Source organism: Xiphophorus couchianus, chromosome 20 (genome assembly GCF_001444195.1).
Source record: "Xiphophorus couchianus chromosome 20, X_couchianus-1.0, whole genome shotgun sequence".
In the NCBI taxonomy this organism is placed as follows: domain Eukaryota; kingdom Metazoa; phylum Chordata; class Actinopteri; order Cyprinodontiformes; family Poeciliidae; genus Xiphophorus; species Xiphophorus couchianus.
The window spans coordinates 22,921,844-22,940,951 of record NC_040247.1 but is presented as its reverse complement, the minus strand read 5'-3'; the positions used below and the strand labels follow the sequence as shown (position 1 = coordinate 22,940,951).

At 38.5% G+C, this 19,108-nt stretch overlaps 1 protein-coding gene across 7 annotated transcripts in view; it reads left to right on the top strand.

Annotated features, from left to right (window-relative positions):
* The first annotated feature begins 7,552 nt into the window (after positions 1-7,552).
* Positions 7,553-19,108, top strand: part of cita (citron rho-interacting serine/threonine kinase a) — a 46,412-nt gene continuing 34,856 nt past the window's right edge. For 4 of the 7 annotated variants that reach the window (XM_028002826.1, XM_028002822.1, XM_028002824.1 and 1 more), the window contains exons 1-10: positions 7,553-7,710; positions 7,944-8,066; positions 8,164-8,308; positions 9,043-9,218; positions 11,086-11,187; positions 14,472-14,614; positions 14,899-14,992; positions 16,575-16,781; positions 16,882-17,035; positions 18,063-18,252. In XM_028002826.1, coding sequence (XP_027858627.1) covers positions 7,965-8,066; positions 8,164-8,308; positions 9,043-9,218; positions 11,086-11,187; positions 14,472-14,614; positions 14,899-14,992; positions 16,575-16,781; positions 16,882-17,035; positions 18,063-18,252 — 1,313 coding nt within the window. In that variant the 5' untranslated portion in view covers positions 7,553-7,710; positions 7,944-7,964. The remainder of the gene's footprint in view (positions 7,711-7,943; positions 8,067-8,163; positions 8,309-9,042; positions 9,219-11,085; positions 11,188-14,471; positions 14,615-14,898; positions 14,993-16,574; positions 16,782-16,881; positions 17,036-18,062; positions 18,253-19,108) is intronic. The other 3 variants (XM_028002828.1, XM_028002827.1, XM_028002823.1) reach the window with 1 other exon arrangement.

The window sequence follows — 19,108 nt, the reverse complement described above, 5'->3', positions numbered from 1 at the left end:
TGACAAGTTAGTTGATATGAGAAATAAAATGGAAATTTCTCAAAATGATAGACAGATACAGTTACCAACATGAGTTATTCTACCAAGGTTAGAATACTAAGCTTCTGCATAGATTTTCCATAAAAGCGGAAAAGCATATGCCTTTTAAGTTTTCATTTTGCTTTGTGCTAAAACTGTCTTACAAATGCATTCATGGTGCTCAGATTTTAACAAATATTGACACATTTTAACGTCCAACGTCTATGTGCAAATGGCATCATGAAGAGCAAAGGGCACACCAGAATAGGAGAAAGGTCAGGAATAAAATTAGAGAGAAGCTTAAAGCAAATTAAGCTTATAAAAATAGGCGTAAATCCTGGGGGTATGGGGGGCGGACCCCCCCAATCTTGGAAGCTAGCTGTTAGCTGTACAGCTAGCAAACATAAAACCCTCCAGTGAGTAAATACTTACAGCAAAAGACATGTAAACCTTTTATTTACATTCACTGCTCAATAAGAAGAAACACATTAACAATAAAGTCCTGCAGTTCGTTATTTTCTTACTTTGGCTGAATCATGATAAGCTGCCTTATTAGCAAAACTGCTACCCTGCTATACTTTCATAGACTTAAACTTTTTTGTCAAAGGTAGCAAGCATCTAATTCATATTTAGCTCTGTAACTTTTAGTTAAATTAGAAGCGTTTGAAACAGGAGGGACGGGCTGAGCCAGTGGCCGACAGCTCTGTTTGTGGGAGCAGAGAACAGATAGGAAAAAAAAACAGAAAGTTGCCTTTATTTCTCACTGTCTTCAATGTAGAGCCTTTAAAACCACAAAATAAAATCTGAATATTTTTCTATTTAAACCCCCGTGCTTTAAATGTTATGTTTAAGTTATAATACCCCTCAGATATTCATTTCTATCTACCTTTTGGTTCTCTGTCACCCAGGACATGGCAAAACTAAAAAAAGGCTTAAAAATAAAGCAACTTAACAAGTTATAATTTAAACAGCCCTAACTTATAAACAGCCATAACTTGTATTGGGAGCCATTTCAATAAATCAATGTTTATGAGGAATTTTATTAAGAGCAGCCACTCATTAAATTTTTTTTATTTAGAACCTTAAAATTTTGTAAAGGTGTAGCAGAGATTAGATCAGTCAGACTGAACAAAACTCGTATAGAAGCAACATTTGAATTTTAGTTTTATTTCTCAATAGTTTGCTTATTGAGAAAAACACGTTTGATATGCATTACTAGTCATTATCGGTCCTGCAGCTTGAATGTGGTTAAAAACTGTTTAAACCACATTTAACGTTACATTTCACTGTAACTTTGCCGACCCCCCCAAAACTGGACTTAAGAAATTTTCCTGATTATGGTCCCCCCCAATAATGAGATGGGATTTACACCCTTGCTTATAGAAGCTTAATTTGCTTCTTGAACATCTCAGTGAGTGAGAACATCTCACTCAGCGTTGTTTGGTCTATTACCTGAAAATGGGAAGACAATGACACAACTGCAAACCGAGCAAGACATCCACCAAAACTTCAAAGAAAACCATGAGAATTCACATTTTCAGATTGCCTTAAGCCACAGAGGTGTAACAAAAGGGCTTCATGCAAAACATTGTCTGAAAATGAAAACCAATTTCATTTTGGTTTGCAAAAAAAGGGTATACACCATAGCCTTTTTATCAGCAGTAGAAGAACGGAGCCAACACAGGACATTCTTTGAAGAAAAACTAATATTGCCTGCAAAAGACAAGACTCGAGCGGATGTTCACCTTCTAGCAGGACAAAGGCTGTAAACTTCCCACCAGAGACACAACTGAAATATTTTTTTTAATTAAAGCACGTTTACATGTTTGAATGGACCAGTCAAAGTCCAGACCTGTTGCCAGACATATTGCCACATTGTTCACAGATAATGTCCACACAATCTGAGAAGAAGAAGACTGACCAAATGTGTCGGTGTCTACATGTGCACAGCAGGTACCTATGACCAGTGGCGCAAAAGGTGGCTATGCAGTGTATGCAACGCATAGGGGCGCTGCACTAGAGGGGGCGCAAATACGATGTGGGGAATATTTTTTATATAGTCAGCATTTTATGTACTTAACAGCTGTTTGTGTATGAAATGATCAATAACAGAGGAACAGCACTGATTAGGCGCCCCCTCCCATACAGGCAGCTTGGGCAGCGGCTGAGGCGCGTTTTGTTTTCTTTTAAATTTGTAGTAATGCCTCAACAACAGGGAGCTAAAGATGGGGTGCAGAAAAAACTCCGGGGCCCAAAACAGAAAACGGAAGAGGGGGAAGGATAAAGATGTTGGAGAGACAAAGAAAAGCTTTTCAAAGTGGTTGAAAGACAGAAGGTAAGAAATGTCCGTGTATCAGCAAGAGAGTTGTAAATATTCAGGTTAGCTTAAGCTAGGCTACAATGATGATGTTCGCATCCACCTCAAAAATATGTAGTTGCGGCCCTGGCTGCAGCAAACACAGTTTGACTCTCATAATGTGTCGGATGAATGAGGATGTGACGTCAGCGCAGCAGGTGCAAAGAGCCCATTGGTACATTGATCCTGTAGCCAGAGAAACTGTAATCTGTTTTGGATTCTTTAAAGTGGACTGCAAACATTTGTTTTTGTTTTATATTGGCAATAAAAATAAAGGTTTTAGGAGCAGAGCTAATGGTGCATTTGAAATCCATGAAGGCTATGTGTTCCTCTGTTTGATCAATTACTATTTACCAAGAGAGTTAGTTTTAGTTTCACTGAATCAATTAAAAGTAAGTCCTGTAGATTTAATATTTCTCTATCTTAATAAAGTTTTGTTCATTATTAAAAGAATGTTAAGATGTCCAGAATCAGCTGCAGCTTGTTTTTTTTTAATCTGTGCAAAGAATAATTAACATTCTTATCTAATATTTTAATTCTTATAATTCTACATAATTATTACTCAGATTTTTATAAACATCCTTTGGACCATGCAAAGCATTTTAGCTGTTTCTCTATAAGATCTATTTTCTATTTCCAGTTATTACATTTTTCCAAACTGCTATGAGAGCAACTTTGAACACAATGATCATTTTAGGATCCCGCTGGAATCCTTCAGGATCTTGGGATCCGGCTTCGAAGGACCAAATTAATGTCAGGTTCATCTACGTAAGCATTCTCAAACTGAAAAAGAAGAGAGAGACAAGTGAGTTTTAGATTTACTAGCAAGGAGAACGGACAGCAGCGTGCTTTAGTTACAATCTACCCGCTCTAAAACAGCTCCTCCCAGAGACTTTCCTTTTATTTCCTTAGGGCGGTCCTAGTTACAGAGCCTATTCAGGGGTCTCAAACTCCAGTTCTCGAGGGCCGCAGTCCTGCAACTTTTAGATGTGCCTCTGCTGCACCACACCTGAACAGAATAATTAGGTCATTAAGGCTGTGGAGAACTGATATACACAAGGAGGAGGTCATCAAGTCCTTTCAATCCAGTGTTTTGTACCTGTGGCACATCTAAAAACTGCAGGACTGCGGCCCTCGAGGCCTGGAGTTTGAGACCCCTGGATTTGGTTATCTTGAGTTAATCACATAGCAGCTGCTTCTTCTGTTCTCTTGAGTCACAGGTGTGTTGCACCTGCAAGCTGCCGTAATGTAGAATGCAAAATTCAGAGTTCTTGTTTATTTCCTTCTGTAGAAACGATGCAGGAACTGATGAACCCACAGAACAAGGAGGTGTCTTGTGCATCCCTGTCTCATGTACAGTTCCTCTGTTTCTGGTTCATAAACTTCGACCCTTAATCATCCGTCAGTCATCACTCTTGCTGCAGACCATCTGGTGTCAGCTTCCAGTTTGACCCGTTTAGATGTCTTCCTGCAAGCATCTCTCACTAGGCACAAATTCCAAAAGCAAACAAGAGTATTTATATTTGTAATTAATTTAAACGCATCACTATCCCACAAACATCCTGTTTCCAGCAACACAAAATATCCTTTACTGTTAAAAAAAAACCGAGGGTGGCACCCAATACGCCAACGTTGAATCGTACATATGCATAAAAATTCTCCCTACTTTCTGACATACTGAAAGTTCCTCTTCCTGGATATTTACCCTGACTGGTTCTTCCCTTTGCTGGACATCTTTGCTTTTTTCTGCCAGCCTGGATTCGATTCTGTCATTTTTGATCTTCAGAGATACAATCTGTTTATTTAACTCTTCATTTTCTCTCTCTAGCCACTCGAGTTTTTCTGTTTTTGCTCTTAATTTGTCCGCTGCAGTGTTTCTCTGTTTTTTCCGGTCCTCTTCCAGTTTATCTTTTATTCTTAATTTGGCTTCATTATCACATCTTAGCTGGTGTATACTTGCATTTTTTTCCTCCAGGTCCAGATTAATTTTTCTGATTTGTTTTTTGTAAAATGCATTTGATTTTAAAAGTAAGCTATTTTCCTCATGCCAGTTGTGTGTCTTGTCCGTTCTGTTTAGTCTCTCTAGTTTAATCTTCAGACTTTCTATGGTTTTCTGAAGCTCTTTGTTCTCCTCCTGCAGCTTGCTGCGGTTCTTCTGTAAATTGTTTATTTTTGTCAACACAAAATTATCCTCTTCCATCTTTGCTCTCTGGTTCAAACTGCAAATGAATTTCTCTGTGGAATCTGGCAATACAAAGGCAGCCGCCAGTGATGTCATAGACAGGATGAGTGACATCACTGTGACATCAAAGCCACAAGAAGTCTGTTGGGTGTGGGGGAGGGGGGGATGTTTTTTTTAAAAAACTTTATTCACAGACACACTGTACAACGACAGAGTGAAACATTTGTTCTGCCTCCAGAAAAAAACAAATACAGATAAATATATTCAAGATGAAGAAAAAGCTACGGGGCTTCGGTTCCCTACTGTTCATTCAAAGCATTACAGAGTTCAATTGTTTTAATAGCTATTTTCTGTCTTTGATAGTCTGGATATAAAACTTAAGTTCATTGTAAAATGCAGCAAAGCATGGCTTCCCCTACCTGGAACAATGAATATGATATTTAAATAGTGACAATAAAGAATTTATGAGAAACTCTGAACTGTTGGGCTCTTTGCACCTCAGCTTCCGCGTTCGGGGCAAAGCGGCTCAATCTTTTCCGATCTATTGAAAAAGGCTCTTTACACTGGGCGTCTGCAGGGCTTGTCCAAGGTAACAATTAATGATGTACATCGATCCGAAGCCCCGACAATAAGCTGGAGAAAGGTTTCAAGATGTTCGCCTCGTTATACACAGATACGAAGGTGAGTTTTACTTCCTTTAAACTTTGTGGCTAACATTAGCTTTAGCTAGACATTTTTCTTGTAAAAATGTGCTATTTAAATATCTAAACATTTTTCATCCATTCTAACGGACAATGTTTTTACCTTGTTTTCAAGTATATTACCTGCGTTTATTGTCGTTAATGTCAGAGACCAAGTAACGGTCTAGGGTACTATAATGTCCCCTCCAGTTCTCCCCGGTTGCTACGCCTACGGCTCTGACTGTAATCCTGGACCTGTGCTTCTGTCTGCTCTGTCCTCTCAACCCTCAGCCGATCACAGTACAGTCACAACGCTCATACTGCTGTTCCTTCCTGTTGAAAGGGAGTTGTTCTCCACCACAGTCGCCCCGTGCTTTAGATGTAGAAATTGTTGGTAAATCAACAATCAGATGGGCTTAATTTATATCCACTAATCAGTTTGTAACAGTGATGAACTAAAATTGTGACTGGATCTGAATCTAAGTATTTTTGTTCAAATGAATTGAATTGATTTAAACTGAATTTAGACCAAACCAGACAAAAACTGGTTTGGATGAATTTGACCTGGTTGAATTATAAAGTGGACTAAGCTGACAGCAGTGCAGTAAATTCCCTGGTAGATGGCTTTGCTGACTTTATATTTGATAAAAACAAAGTGGACATGAACAGTGGATGGCGTTGCTGTCCAAATCCTCTCTGACTGTGGAATAAACTTCACTCTGGACTTCAAGCACGGTCGATTCTGTGCCTCTACACTTTTCCTTTAGGTTCTGGGACCTTAATTCCCAAATTAAAGTCAAAATGTATTTTCATCTATAAAGACAACTGGGCAACTTTATATCCCAAGTATGACGCTCAAGATGTTGTCAGATTACTTTACGACTAAGAGTCTTCAGTCAGAGGCTTCATCAAGTTTGCTGTAATGCAGACTGCTACAAGAGATCCTTCCTAACAACCACTTGAAGAACCTTGAATAACATGATATTTAACCATATTTTACTTAATTTTAGGATCAATAATGTATTCTTGAATTCAAATTGAATTTAACTTTGTATCTCTCTTGAGACTCCAGTGGTTGTCTACACTTTCTGAATCTCTCCCAAATTCTTTATTGGGCTTCGTTTCACAATCCTGACAAAATTGTCCTAGACAGTTGTGCACATTGTCCTACCACACTTTCTTTCTTCCACTCAACTTTCCATTAACACGCTTGCATATAGAGCTTTGTGGCGTACCCTTCAACATTTTGTCAAGATAATAAAAATAACGTATTACATAAATCAAATATATAAATGAGTTTACTTTTTCTAACTCAAGTATTCAAATAAAACTTTTAGACAATCTTCTAATTTATTTAAACCCCTCCACATGCCGGCTTGCACGCCGAACCTCCCGACAACTTGCAGGTGTTGGGGCGCAGAAAAAACTCCGGGGCCCAAAACAGAAAACGGAAGAGGGGGAAGGATAAAGATGTTGGAGAGACGAAGAAAAGCTTTTCAAAGTGGTTGAAAGACAGAAGGTAAGAAATGTCAGTGTATCAACAAGAGAGTTGTAAATATTCAGGTTAGCTTAAGCTAGCCTACAATGATGATGTTCGCATCCACCTCAAAAATATGTAGTTGCGCCCCTGCCTATGACAAACCCTAACAAACGTCCAGCTATAATCGCAGTGAATCTGCAACTAACTCTGAAGGTTTGAATAAAAATGCACATCACATATTTTGTGGTTTTATTTGTAAAAAGAAAAATGTGGAAAACCATGCATGCATCACTTTCTTGCCACTTCACAAGTTCATGCACTGCTCTGTATTGATATGTCAAATAAAATGACTCCAAACGCTGTGGCTACAATGTGACAAAATGCAAAAATGTTCCAATGGTGCTGAATACCTTTGGAAGGCACTGCATATGATAAAGTTACGTTTGTCTTGTTCTTACCTTGCAGCTCAAACTTAGGTGTTTCAGAATAAGAGTTACTGAAAAATAACAGTGAAAACAGCCTCACACGTCCTCTGTAACTACCTGAAAAATGCAAACATATCGGCTCTCCATAAACAGTCTCAACAACCACGGAGAGCTAAAAGTGACACAATGCCTACAACTAATACGTTTAATCTTATTTGATATTTGTGCAAAAAAAAAAAACAACCTTTGAAAAGTTTTCTTTGATTTTCTGGGATGAAAGAAAAATTAAATTAATGCCCTAACTTTGTGTCCACTTAATGTTCAGATTAACGTTGAGGTCAACTATCAGTGATTGGTTAGAAACAATACACAGACCCGCCCAGGAAGATGAAGAATATCCAATCAGAAAGCACCTCCATTCACTAGGCTCGTGAGGTGGGCGGGAAACGCGCACAATTTGAAAGTTCACCCGGAAACAACAGCGGGAATATCGAGGGCAAGAGTGCGGTTATGAGTATATCGCTTCATCTATGTTAACACTGTATTATTATTGTCTGCATGGCAGTGTGGTAAGTGTTTAAGCATCTCAGTACTTTGTTTACATACATATGATTTGAGAACAGCAGCGAGTGACGTGTTTTCGTTAGTTAGCAATTTTAGAGAAGTGGACGTTAGTTACCGTTGACGTAGCGCGAGCTAAAGGGACGGAGTGTTGACATTTGGTTAGCCGGTTCGTTTACTGATTTAAAAACCCAACATTAGCGCTACTTCAACTTTGAATAACCGTGTGCTTTTCACCTAGGTTATCTGGGGTTAGGGAACCATGTTGAAATTTAAATACGTCAGTCAGGGAACGCTGAGAACACCTTGCTCCTCCGCTGACCCAATCACCAGTCGCAGCTTGCGTCTCAACCAGGTGTTTCAGGTATGGCCATATCTAACTATCTTACTTTCATTCGGCATATTTTAAAGCCGGTGGCCCGCAGTCAGTACATGACTCCCCCTTCCTGTGTTGTCCCCAGGGAAGAGTGAGCCTGTGCGGCGGTCAGCAGGGAGGATGCAGCTTAGGACGGGAGGAGTTTCTGGAGGCTCTGTTGCTTCTCTACCAAGAGTGCACATCCCCTGAGCTAATGAAGATTCAACATGTGGCAAAGTTTGTCCATAAATGTAAGTAACTTCATCTCAGTGCATATCTAGTGAGAAGTCTTGATAAATATGTAAAAGCGAAAACTGAATTTGCCAACTTTATTCTTTTTTCCATTTATTGAAAGATAAAAATCAGATACTCTGAAAAGTGTTTTGTGTTGTTTTATATTTAAAGTAGGCACTTTTTTATTTTTGATTTGCCACGTGACAGCTTTTTCCAACTCAAGTATTGTTTTTATCTTTTTAAGCTACCGATATGTAACATTCATTCATTCTCCTGTCTCTTTCCCCATCTCTTTTGCTTCCTGTTCCTGTCTTTTGCAGGTTCTATTTTTAAAGTCTTGAATTTGTCTTTTAAAAACTTTTACAAATTCTTGCATTTGTACTTTTAAACTTTTTAAATTATTTTTAAAAAGTACTGTGAGCTCTTGTATTTGTCTCACAAAATGTTAGGAATTGTATGTTTTATAGGCAAGAAAATAGAGCTGATATAAGTTGCTCCAAATGTTAAAGAAGCATTGAAATAGTCCTTTATCAAACTGCTACAATTGATCTCGTCTTGTCATGATTTGAGTAACATGTAGGTAATAAAACCCAGTTTAGTAAATATTTTGTACATGATTGGCTAGAACATTGTTTTAAAAAAACTACTTTGAAAAGTATGGGATTTTGAGATTGGACATATGTAGGAACCTTAAATATATCATAATGAACACATTTTTCTTGCTTACATCCAATGCTTTTTTACCTAACAGTTTCTGAGACCGTCTCTGAGCTGCGTGCCCTGCAGCCAGCGGTTCATGACTTTGAGCTATGTGCAGTGGTCGGCCGTGGTCGCTTTGCTGAAGTTCGAGTAGTTCGAGAAAAAGCCACCGGCGATGTTTGTGCACTGAAAACGATGAACAAGGCCGTGCTACGTACTCAAGAAAATGTAAGTCACTCTTGTTTGACTCACCCAAAAAATATGTGACAAGCTTGCAAAATTTAGACAATACTTTTGAGAAAATTTAGTGAAGAATAACACTATCCCTGCAGTGACATTGTTATTAGTATACTTAATATTCTTAAGCTGCACTGTCAGAAACATCCACAGGGGAGCGCTGTAAGGCTGAATAACATTAAAAAAAGTCTGGGTATGGTATTTCACAGCTGTGGTCCCTGGCATATGACTAATGGAACAGATTTCTGTCAAAACAGTACATGAGCAATGTCAGGAAGTGATGATAAGGGAGCAACTAACTGCATGACTTTGAATGAATGAGTAATTATTTTTTTATGCCACATGGAACCAATTTGTTTACAATAAATTACATTTTTAGGATGAAAAGAACATAAAGTGAAGGAAATTGATATAATTTACAAGTATGATATCTTGAACAGTGAAGTGGTTTTTGAGTAACAAGGGTCATTTGTACTTTATATTTAATTTCCCTTTAGGATTAAAGTATTTTTAATTGAATTGAATACTTACAGTATGTTCTTTTTTCAAAATCCATCCATCTTCGAAAGCTGCTTTGTAAATGAACCGACCACTCTCACCATACTGACCCGTTCTGTCACTACGTGTCACATTCACTCGTTGGCACAAAATTTCACACAGTGATTCACAGATCAGTGGGCAACAATGAGCTCTGTGTGGCATGGGGGAAGCTGGAATTAAACTTATAGCCTCTTAATTTCCAGACTATCCTAGCCTATTTAGTAGCCTTTGTCCTGTTGAAATCTGAGAAGTGGAGTCTATCCTATTATAAAACTAAATACAACAAAATTCTGTTAAAGTATAATGGCAAATATCAGCTCTTAGGATGATTGATAATAGTGTGTTAATATTTCCTCTAATGATCTTCTCTGTGTTTTCTAAGTTGAAGATAAGTACTAGGAACTAGGCACTAAGGTTTCCTTCATTACATGCAGAGTGCTGTGAAAAAGGATTTACCTCTTTCCAGATTTCTTCTGTCATACTTACATGTTTCAAACAAGTTATTTTTGGCACCTGTTGAACATAGTCTGACGTTAATCTGGTTATGTTAATCAGATAACCAAAGTGACTAAAATAGGTTGTAGCATCAAAAACATAATATAAATGCAGCCTCTCTGTCAACATGGGCTAATAGCATTCATGGGATAATTCCTCCACTAATTAAAAAGAACAAAAAAAACCAGTCTCACATTTCCTAAACAGGATTTTTTTGACTGAAAGAATGTCATACCATCAGTCAAACATGGAGGTGATTGTGTGACGGTCTTGGTCTGCTTTCATGCTTCAGTTTCTGTATAACTTGCCATATATGATGCAACCAAAAATTTGGCTCTCTAGCAGAATACCCCGGAGAAGAAGAATTTTTGACCTTAAGTTGAAGTACGCTTTTGTTAAATCAGATCTTAGTGACAACCTCAGAATAGCACAAAGAAAAATACCCAACAAAATAAAGGTTGTGGAGTAGCTCATTCAAACTGTGGATTAAGATCCAATTGAGAGACCATGGTGTGATCTTGAATAGGCTTGAAAACCCCCTACTGCTGCTGAATTAAAACAATTTTTGAAAGAAGAGGGGGCCAAATTCCTCCAGAGATGTGGAAGGCTCAGGAACGCTAGATGCTGATTAGTGTTGCCATGGGTGACGCAACCCTGTATTAGGTTTTTTACAAGTTGTGACCAAGTTGTTTTGGACAGCTTTTCCTTTAATAAATGAAATCATCTGAAAGCAGTTTTTTGTATTTGTTCACAAAGTACAAGTTTGGTAATGTGAAACATTTAAGTTGACATACTGTATGTCTATCCTTTTACTTCTTTACAGGTTGTTTTTCATGAGGAGGAACGGAGGATTCTGGCTCTGAATAGTAGTCCATGGATTCCACAGCTTCTTTATGCCTTTCAGGATAAAGATCACGTCTACCTGGTGAGACTGTAGCATGTTTAATAAGCCAAGAGTTAAGGCGTTTCCTAAGTGCTGTAGCTTAACTGTGGTTGTCTGGTGGTCAAGTTGCTGCACTAGAAGAATGTAGCCCAGTTGAGATGTTTTGTGCCGTTGATCTATGGGGTAAGCTCAGCCGAGTGCATACTGACTTAGTGTGTGAACGGATGGGGATAGCATAGGGCCTGTTATATATAGATTTAGGACAAAGCTAGTACTGAACTTTGTTTGGGAACATTGTCCTGTGTCCAACTTGCAAGCTTTTAATCCGAACTGTAAACCTCTGAAGTAAGTACACAGGAACTACAAGAGGAGTTTTACAATTCATTGTGAAACACGCTTAACAATTACATTGACATGGCCACTCCAAAATCTGCACTGTTATGCTCGGCTTACAGAAAATTCAGATGAGACATAGAAAGACATTTTGATGTCTTTCTACATCAAGATGAGACTTAAATCCTTATTAGCTGTGAAGCATGGTGTTGGTAGAATCATTAGATTTGTCTGTTTGGCAGCCTGCAGTATACTGGTCTATGCACACAATTTGTTGTTTTAGTAGGCCGATGGTTTTAAACCCAAATAAAAATGGTTTATTTACATGATTTAAATAGGCCATCTATAAACTTCAAAAAATACTTTAATCCTATTTAAAACTCGAGACTTTCAGGTCCCTGCCAGTATCCCACCCACTGCTGCATATTTAAACTGTGTCTAAATATGCAGCCAAAATTGTATCAGAAGCTCACTGATGGCTACAAAAAATGTGGGGTTTCCCATCTACTCCCAAATGGGCATTCACATACATTTTATTAGAGGATAAAGGGAAATTTTCAACCTGTATGTATATTTTTTACTCTGTGTGGGTTAGAAAAAGTCAACAAATTCAAAGTTCAGCACTATATTCTGTATTTATAAAAAAATTAAATTGAAATCTTGCATTATTTCAAGTTCAAATCCTGCCAACCTATTATCATTTGGGGTTTTTGTTCATTCAGCTAGGATAAATCAGAACCATCTTGCTAGAAAAAAAAGGTAGCTGTTGACATTTTTTTTCTTTTTTTTGCTCATTTGTCTGCTAAGATCAGACATGACACTGAATCATCTTCTTAGACAGGTTGCTTTCTGTTCCTAAATGACTTTTAAATCTTGGTAAGTGGTTTAATAATTTAGAAAGGGGGAAAGAGTCAGCTACAAAGACTAGGCTTAAACATTTAGTAAAGCATGTGCAAGACCTCCAGAAATCCTTTTAACCCCCTCTTATGATTAATGACATGACTCATGCTATTCTCTTCTTCAGTGCATCAGTCTGGCAAAGTGTGACTGGTTGTCTTTTTGGTTTGATGTATTCCTTTTTGGCCAGTAAAAACACAGGATTTTTTATGTTAATATTTTTTACATCTCTAGGGTTTATTTAGATACAGGGAAGGAAACTTTTCTACAAAAATTGTGCTTGTGTCAGCCTCTAAAGCGACCTTTATTTAGTTTTTCCTACACAAAACACAATCTTTGTTTGTGTTGACCCCACACTGGCTGAGGTTGAAGGAAAAATGATTATAAGCTGTACATTACATAGTGAGGTTTTTTTTCTACTTCCCCCTTATATATCTTGCTTCATGCCCCCTGCGTGTCAATCTCAATTCTTCTTCATCGCCGTTTCACTCCCCCTCTTTCCCACCATGCACACTAACAGAGCATGGACAAAAATACAAAGCATCCATCTTTATCCGTGTGTCAGAGAGGCTCCCAGTCTCTCTGTTGCTAGGTAACACTAGAGAATGCTCCTGTTCATTCAGACTCTCAGACCATTCATGCGCCAGGGGCTCTCGCCTGTTAAGTGTGTGTGTTGAAGGAACCGAATAGCTCCAATCAACTTGACCAGTTTCTTTCTCCTCAAGGTGCAGAAGACTGCCAAAATAATCTTCAGTTATTTGTGTTTTCAGATAAAATGTATGCAAATATCAAATGAGATATAATTCCTGGCATGTTGGCTTCGCTGGATGGGTGTTATTTAACGCTTTGATCACAGCAATACACACTGCACAGGGATTTTGCAGGTATTCTTGGTCTATTTTTAGCAATGCTTTGACTGCGGTATCAGAGATAAATCTGTAATAGTATCCGCTCCTTACATAAGGAATTTATAATGAGGAGAAATACCCTATGAGCTTAATCTGAATATAGCTTTGATGTGAGCTCAGATGCATCATATGTGATCCAACACTTATTGTTGTCTCATATAGATGATAAATATTCAGTGAATGAAATTGGCCAATTTGCATTTGATTGGCTCAAAATCAACAGCACAATCAATGTTTTGTGTTTACGAAATACATCCTAATTTAAAACTCCCACTGGTTTGTCTGTAAATATGACACAGCTCTTTCTTTCTTTCTAGTTTTGTTAAAAAAAAAAAATCAGATAAAATTGTGGGACATGTGCTTGGATACATGTCCCAAAATCAGTTCTAATATCCGTTTAGTTGGTGCATCTCAGAGTATATTTGGTCTATATATTCTGAAAACATGACATGTGTGACATGCTTGTTGAATACCAGAATGGCAATATGAGTCATGATTAACCCATTTTCCCCCTCATTGCTCCTTTTCTTTGCCATCATCTCACCAAAACTCATTCATTAACAGGCAGGTGTACAATGACTACAATGTTACATGCATACCAAAAAAAAACAAACAAAAATATCTGGTGCAACTACCAATGTGCAATTTACAGCAGTTAAAACCACCAATCTGTGACAGGGTAGCTAGATGGTACAACAATAAATTAGTTTAAAAAAGAAAAATTAAAACTAGTTATCAAATTTATTAAGAAGTAAAGTAAAAGTTGGAAGAAAAGATTGTTTAAAACGATTGCTTGTGCAATAGATAGCTCTGTAACATGTCCATGAGGGTAGTTGTTTATAGTCTCCAAACAGAATATGGAATGGGTCCTTCAGTATTTTTTTTGCCTGTTTAATCACAGTGCTGTTTCATGTTATAAATCAAGTGTGGGCATATAAGAAAGTGAAAGTCCATCAGCGTGGCCAAATATGTTATTAACAAGCAAAACGGATGGACCCTGAAATATTATATACTACCAAATATTAGATGTAAGTAGTTCTCTGTGTTGCACACTTTGAAATTGCAGCTGGGATTCGATATATTGTCTAGTTCTAAAATGTTATGTTGTATTTTATTGCATCATATTTTATTTGTGTTCTATTATTATATTCTTTTCTATCGACTTTGTCTGTCTGTGTGTGTCTTGAGGCCATGGAGTACTTGCCAGGCGGTGACCTGATGTCTCTGCTGAACCGATACGAGGATCAATTTGACGAGTCAATGGCTCAGTTTTATTTGGCTGAGTTGGTAGAAGCCATTCAGGCAGTCCACCAGCTGGGTTACGTTCACAGGTTAGACACTCGAAGCCATATCCATCTCTTTACTGCTTTCCCTCCAGTATGTGGTAAAGGAGGAGCCACTAGAGTTTCTGAGTTGGTGTTGCTACTTTGTTTTTCACTAAATTGGTTTTGACGTCCGAGTCAGACAACATAAAGTATAAAAAAAAAAAGAAAACAATGCTGATGTTTCCTAATGTGCTCCATTAAACTTGGAGTAGCTGACATGTTAAAGTACTGAGGCATCAAAAAGCTTTTTAAAAGCAGTATCAAATGTCTTATAAAATATTTCCTTACAGAGATGTCAAACCAGAGAACATTCTCATCGACCGGACTGGTCACATTAAGCTCGCCGATTTTGGATCAGCTGCCAAGTTGACTGCAAACAGAACCGTAAGTAGATTTTGACTTCGGTGTTATTAACAGTGACATCACTGAAATAAGTTGGTTGAATGAGATCTTGCAATTTGATAACGTTGAGTAAAGGTTTCCTAATATTACTGCAAAGTTTAAAAACCTCTGGATAACTTTGCCATATGGAGATTCAAAGCAGCTTTGACTGACTTTAATCAAGATGGAAATATTTCCAAACATACTAATCTGTAAGTACAAGAAAAATATAGTATTGTCTTTTTTAGCTGGCTGACTAGCAGTGGGCAGCATCCTGCAGCAGAGAAAGTGCTGCATTAAAGTCCTTACTCTGAATCTTATTCAAAGAAATTTTAGCTGTGCAAACGTATAAAGTGGAGTTTAGTTAGACTTTTTTCTTTCTTCTATTTTCTAAAAGAAGTCTAATAATGTCATGGTGTGTTTTTTTGTTTTCTGGTAAACTGTAATTCTTTAATTATTAAATGTTGAATGTGCAGTCATAAAAAAGATAGATTTTTTGATAAATCTTGACCAGTTTAAATGCAGGTTTAAATGAACATGTGCTGCTTTATAACTGAGTGTAAAATTCCAAATAAAACACCAATGCTTCAGTTTGCTTTTTGGGGGGGAAGGATTTAATAAAGGTGCTGAAGTACACAAATTGTGTTTTTAAGGAATAGGTTGGTGGTCTAGGACAGTGGTTCCCAAACTTTTTTCAGTGATGTACCCCCTTAAAAATATATTTTTAGTCAAGTACCCCCTGACACGGGCAAAACATTTTTGGAATAAAAAAGAGGTACAGTGCTGTAAAATCACTGTCTGATTTATTAAAGCCAAACAACTTATATCAGTGAACCTGACAAATACATCCATATTGCAAACATTGCATGGTTAAACAAAAAAGAAAAACAGAAGACGGTGACCACCAGGAAGGTATAAAACCAGTCAAAACTGAAATATGCAAAACGCTGCTAATTTATATTGGTCTCTGTAATGGTACAAAAATAAATATATACAAAATAATAATTCAGTGCATGAACACACATTTATATTTTATCGAACTTTTTACAAACTAATTTTTCCCAAGACTTATTATGAGGAGCCTACTGATTTTTTAAAGATATTTTGAAAAGCTTCACGTACCCCCTGCAGTACCTCCACGTACCCCCAGGGGTACGCATACCCCCATTTGAGAACCACTGGTCTAGGACACTCCATTGCTAAATTGACAAGTCAAAGCAAAATGGATTTTGAAGTAAAGGTCAGGTACCACAAAAAGAGTGGTACCACACGTTAGCATCGTGTTGTTTCATTATTTGTGGAACGGATGGATGATGAGGCTTAACTACGATTCAGGCAGGTTTCGAATTAAGTTTGAACTCGAATGTAAAGAATTTAAATCAAAATGTTGAAACTATAAATTTGTGACCATATAGAATTGTGCATTGAACTGTATAGTAATCCTGTAAACCACATTAGCGGTACGATTGAAAGATTTTGCGGCTTTTCAACAATTTTGTATTTATTTATTTTTTTAATACCTTGGTTTGTCTTAATACTGGTAACCTGCAGTTGTCCATTTGAAGTATTTTATAAATGTTTCCAGGTAGCCACTGCCACAGTACCTGTTGGTACCCAGGACTTTCTGTCCCCAGAGGTCCTGACAGTCATAAACGGCGGCTCTCAGAGCACCTACGGGGTTGAGTGCGACTGGTGGTCCCTTGGCATTATTGCATACGAGATGATCTATGCCAAGTCGCCTTTTTCTGATGCCACATCTACTAAGACCATCAACAACATTCTCAATTTTCAGGTATGTCTGGTACAGTGATCATTTAAATAAAAAATAATTCTAGTCATTGTATTATTCAAGTAATGAATAATTGTTGAATGCCCATGTCCTTTGCCTCCAGCGTTACTTAAAGTTTCCAGAAGAGCCTCATGCCAGTAAGCAGTTTGTTGACTTGGTGCGGAGCTTGCTGTGTGGAGCGAGAGAGCGTCTGGGCTACCAGGGACTGCGGTGTCACGCCTTCTTCTCAAATGTAGACTGGAACAACTTAAGACAAGGTGGGGGGAATCCCCTCCTTCTGACACTTTATTTTCAGCCTTGTAGTAATGATATGAACAAATGCTTAGTCTCTATAGGTGTGTTATATGCTTCTGGATGTATGTAAGCAACAAAGGGTAATTGCATTATGAAAGGCGTTTTCAGTTGTAAAATAATTAGGCTCTGTGAGCCGTTGGCAGCGGGCCAGTTCCTTCTGTAGGAGAGAAAATGGGAGGGAGGCTGACGGTGAAGATCTGCAACTCATCTGCTTCTTAACAGACGCAGCACAAATCCTGTATGCAGGCTACACCAGCAGGCTTTCCGTGGCGGAAGCACACGCCTGATGATTTAACATCATTGTTTTTGTTCAGTTCGACAGCGTCAGCTGAGCAGCTTCTGGAAAGCACAACTCTAACCCTTGAAGAAATGTTTTCTGTCAGACATGCATGACCAGTATCTCAGTTTACTGGTTAAGTACACTTGTTGGAAGCAAACTGGGCTTTTTTTGCTCATCAGATCTGATGTGTTCATTAAATTTTCCTGTCATATATTTTCTTTTGAAAGATTTCCCCTTTGCAAGTAGTATTTATGATAGACTTTTGAAAACTGAAAAGTGTTGATTATTTTACAAAAAACAATTATACACCTTTATACAATTTGGGGGAAAAAATCTGTTCTTGATATAAAACACTGTTTAAGAAGTACCGCATGTTTGCATTGGATATTCGGTCCTTGTTTATTGACAGTTCAACACAGAAGGAGCTTTTTGCTTCAGCTGTGACTCCAGCTGATTAGCTCGCTCTGCTGCAGTGAGGGAGAGCGAGCGAGCATGTGTATGAAAGGAGGAGAGAGGAGGAGGGAGGAACACAGGCAGCATGTGCATCAACGCGCGACTTGCCGCACTCTAGGCTCCCACCGCTCTGCTCCTCCTCCCTTCCTTTCTCTTTCCTTTCTCCTTGTGTTGTTCTTTTAAACATAATTTTTTACTACCTTTTTTTTTCTTGCCCTCTCCTGTTCCCTCCTCTCTCGTCCTTTTTACTCTCGTAGTTCCACCGCCTTTCGTTCCTGCGTTGCATGCTGAGGATGACACCTCTAATTTTGAGGAGCCGGAGCAGGCTGCCCCCTGGCCAGCCTCAGCAACCCAGCGAGGAGCTGTGCCAGCAGGCTTCCGGGGCCAGGATCTGCCCTTTCTAGGGTGGTTCTTCAGCAGAGCATTAACAGCATTGGCCAAATCTGAGTAAGTGCTACCTGTTTACCAATATGCTTTGGTCTTCCCTTTCCTTTTAATTCACAGTGAATCCACAGTAATCATCATTTCCTTTGCATATGCCTCCTGCAACATCTTTGTTGTTCCCCCATACTAACACTGGCTCCTTTGCTGCTGTTGGGCTTCATAATATGCTGGTAGCCCTCTTCCAGGTGACCCAGCACTGTGGCCTGGGCAGCTGGTCTTGTCTATGTCAATAGTTTTCTGCCTGTTGGGGCTTAAAATTATTTTGTCCATTTGATGTTTAAAACAAGAACGGAAGCAGAGCTAATTTCTGATATTTCTTTCTCCTGATTTCTATTTTTCTTTCTTTTTTGTGTGTTTTGCGACCACACATGGTTGATCCGATGCGTAGGCAGATAAAATAAATGAACCAGAGGATGCTGGGCTGCGTTATCTTTCCATGAACACTGATTGGTATGCGGCTGAGTGTGTCAATGAGGTTTGCTGAGACGTGGAACCCCACACACAGGCACACTCCCACCGTCGCTGCTGTTGTTGTGGTTTCACCGTTTCCCTGTGAGACATAATGAGCTCCTGACTTTTAACAGCCTAAGCTTGGGAATGTAATTTATCTTTATGGTATTTGGCTTCTTAACCTCTGATAATAAAGCAGGAGGATGGGTTTCAGTTCTCTAGCCCCCTCCCTGGGCCGGTGCTCTCACCGGTTAATGGTGCTGGAGAGACTGCGGATCATGACAGCAGCAGCAACAGAAAGGGAAGAAAAAGCGTTAGCAGATTAGACAGAAAAAAAAGGCTGAGAGCTCAGATTGGGGGAGAAAATCTATTTCTATGGTTACTAACGTGATGTTTTTTTTCTCCCCTC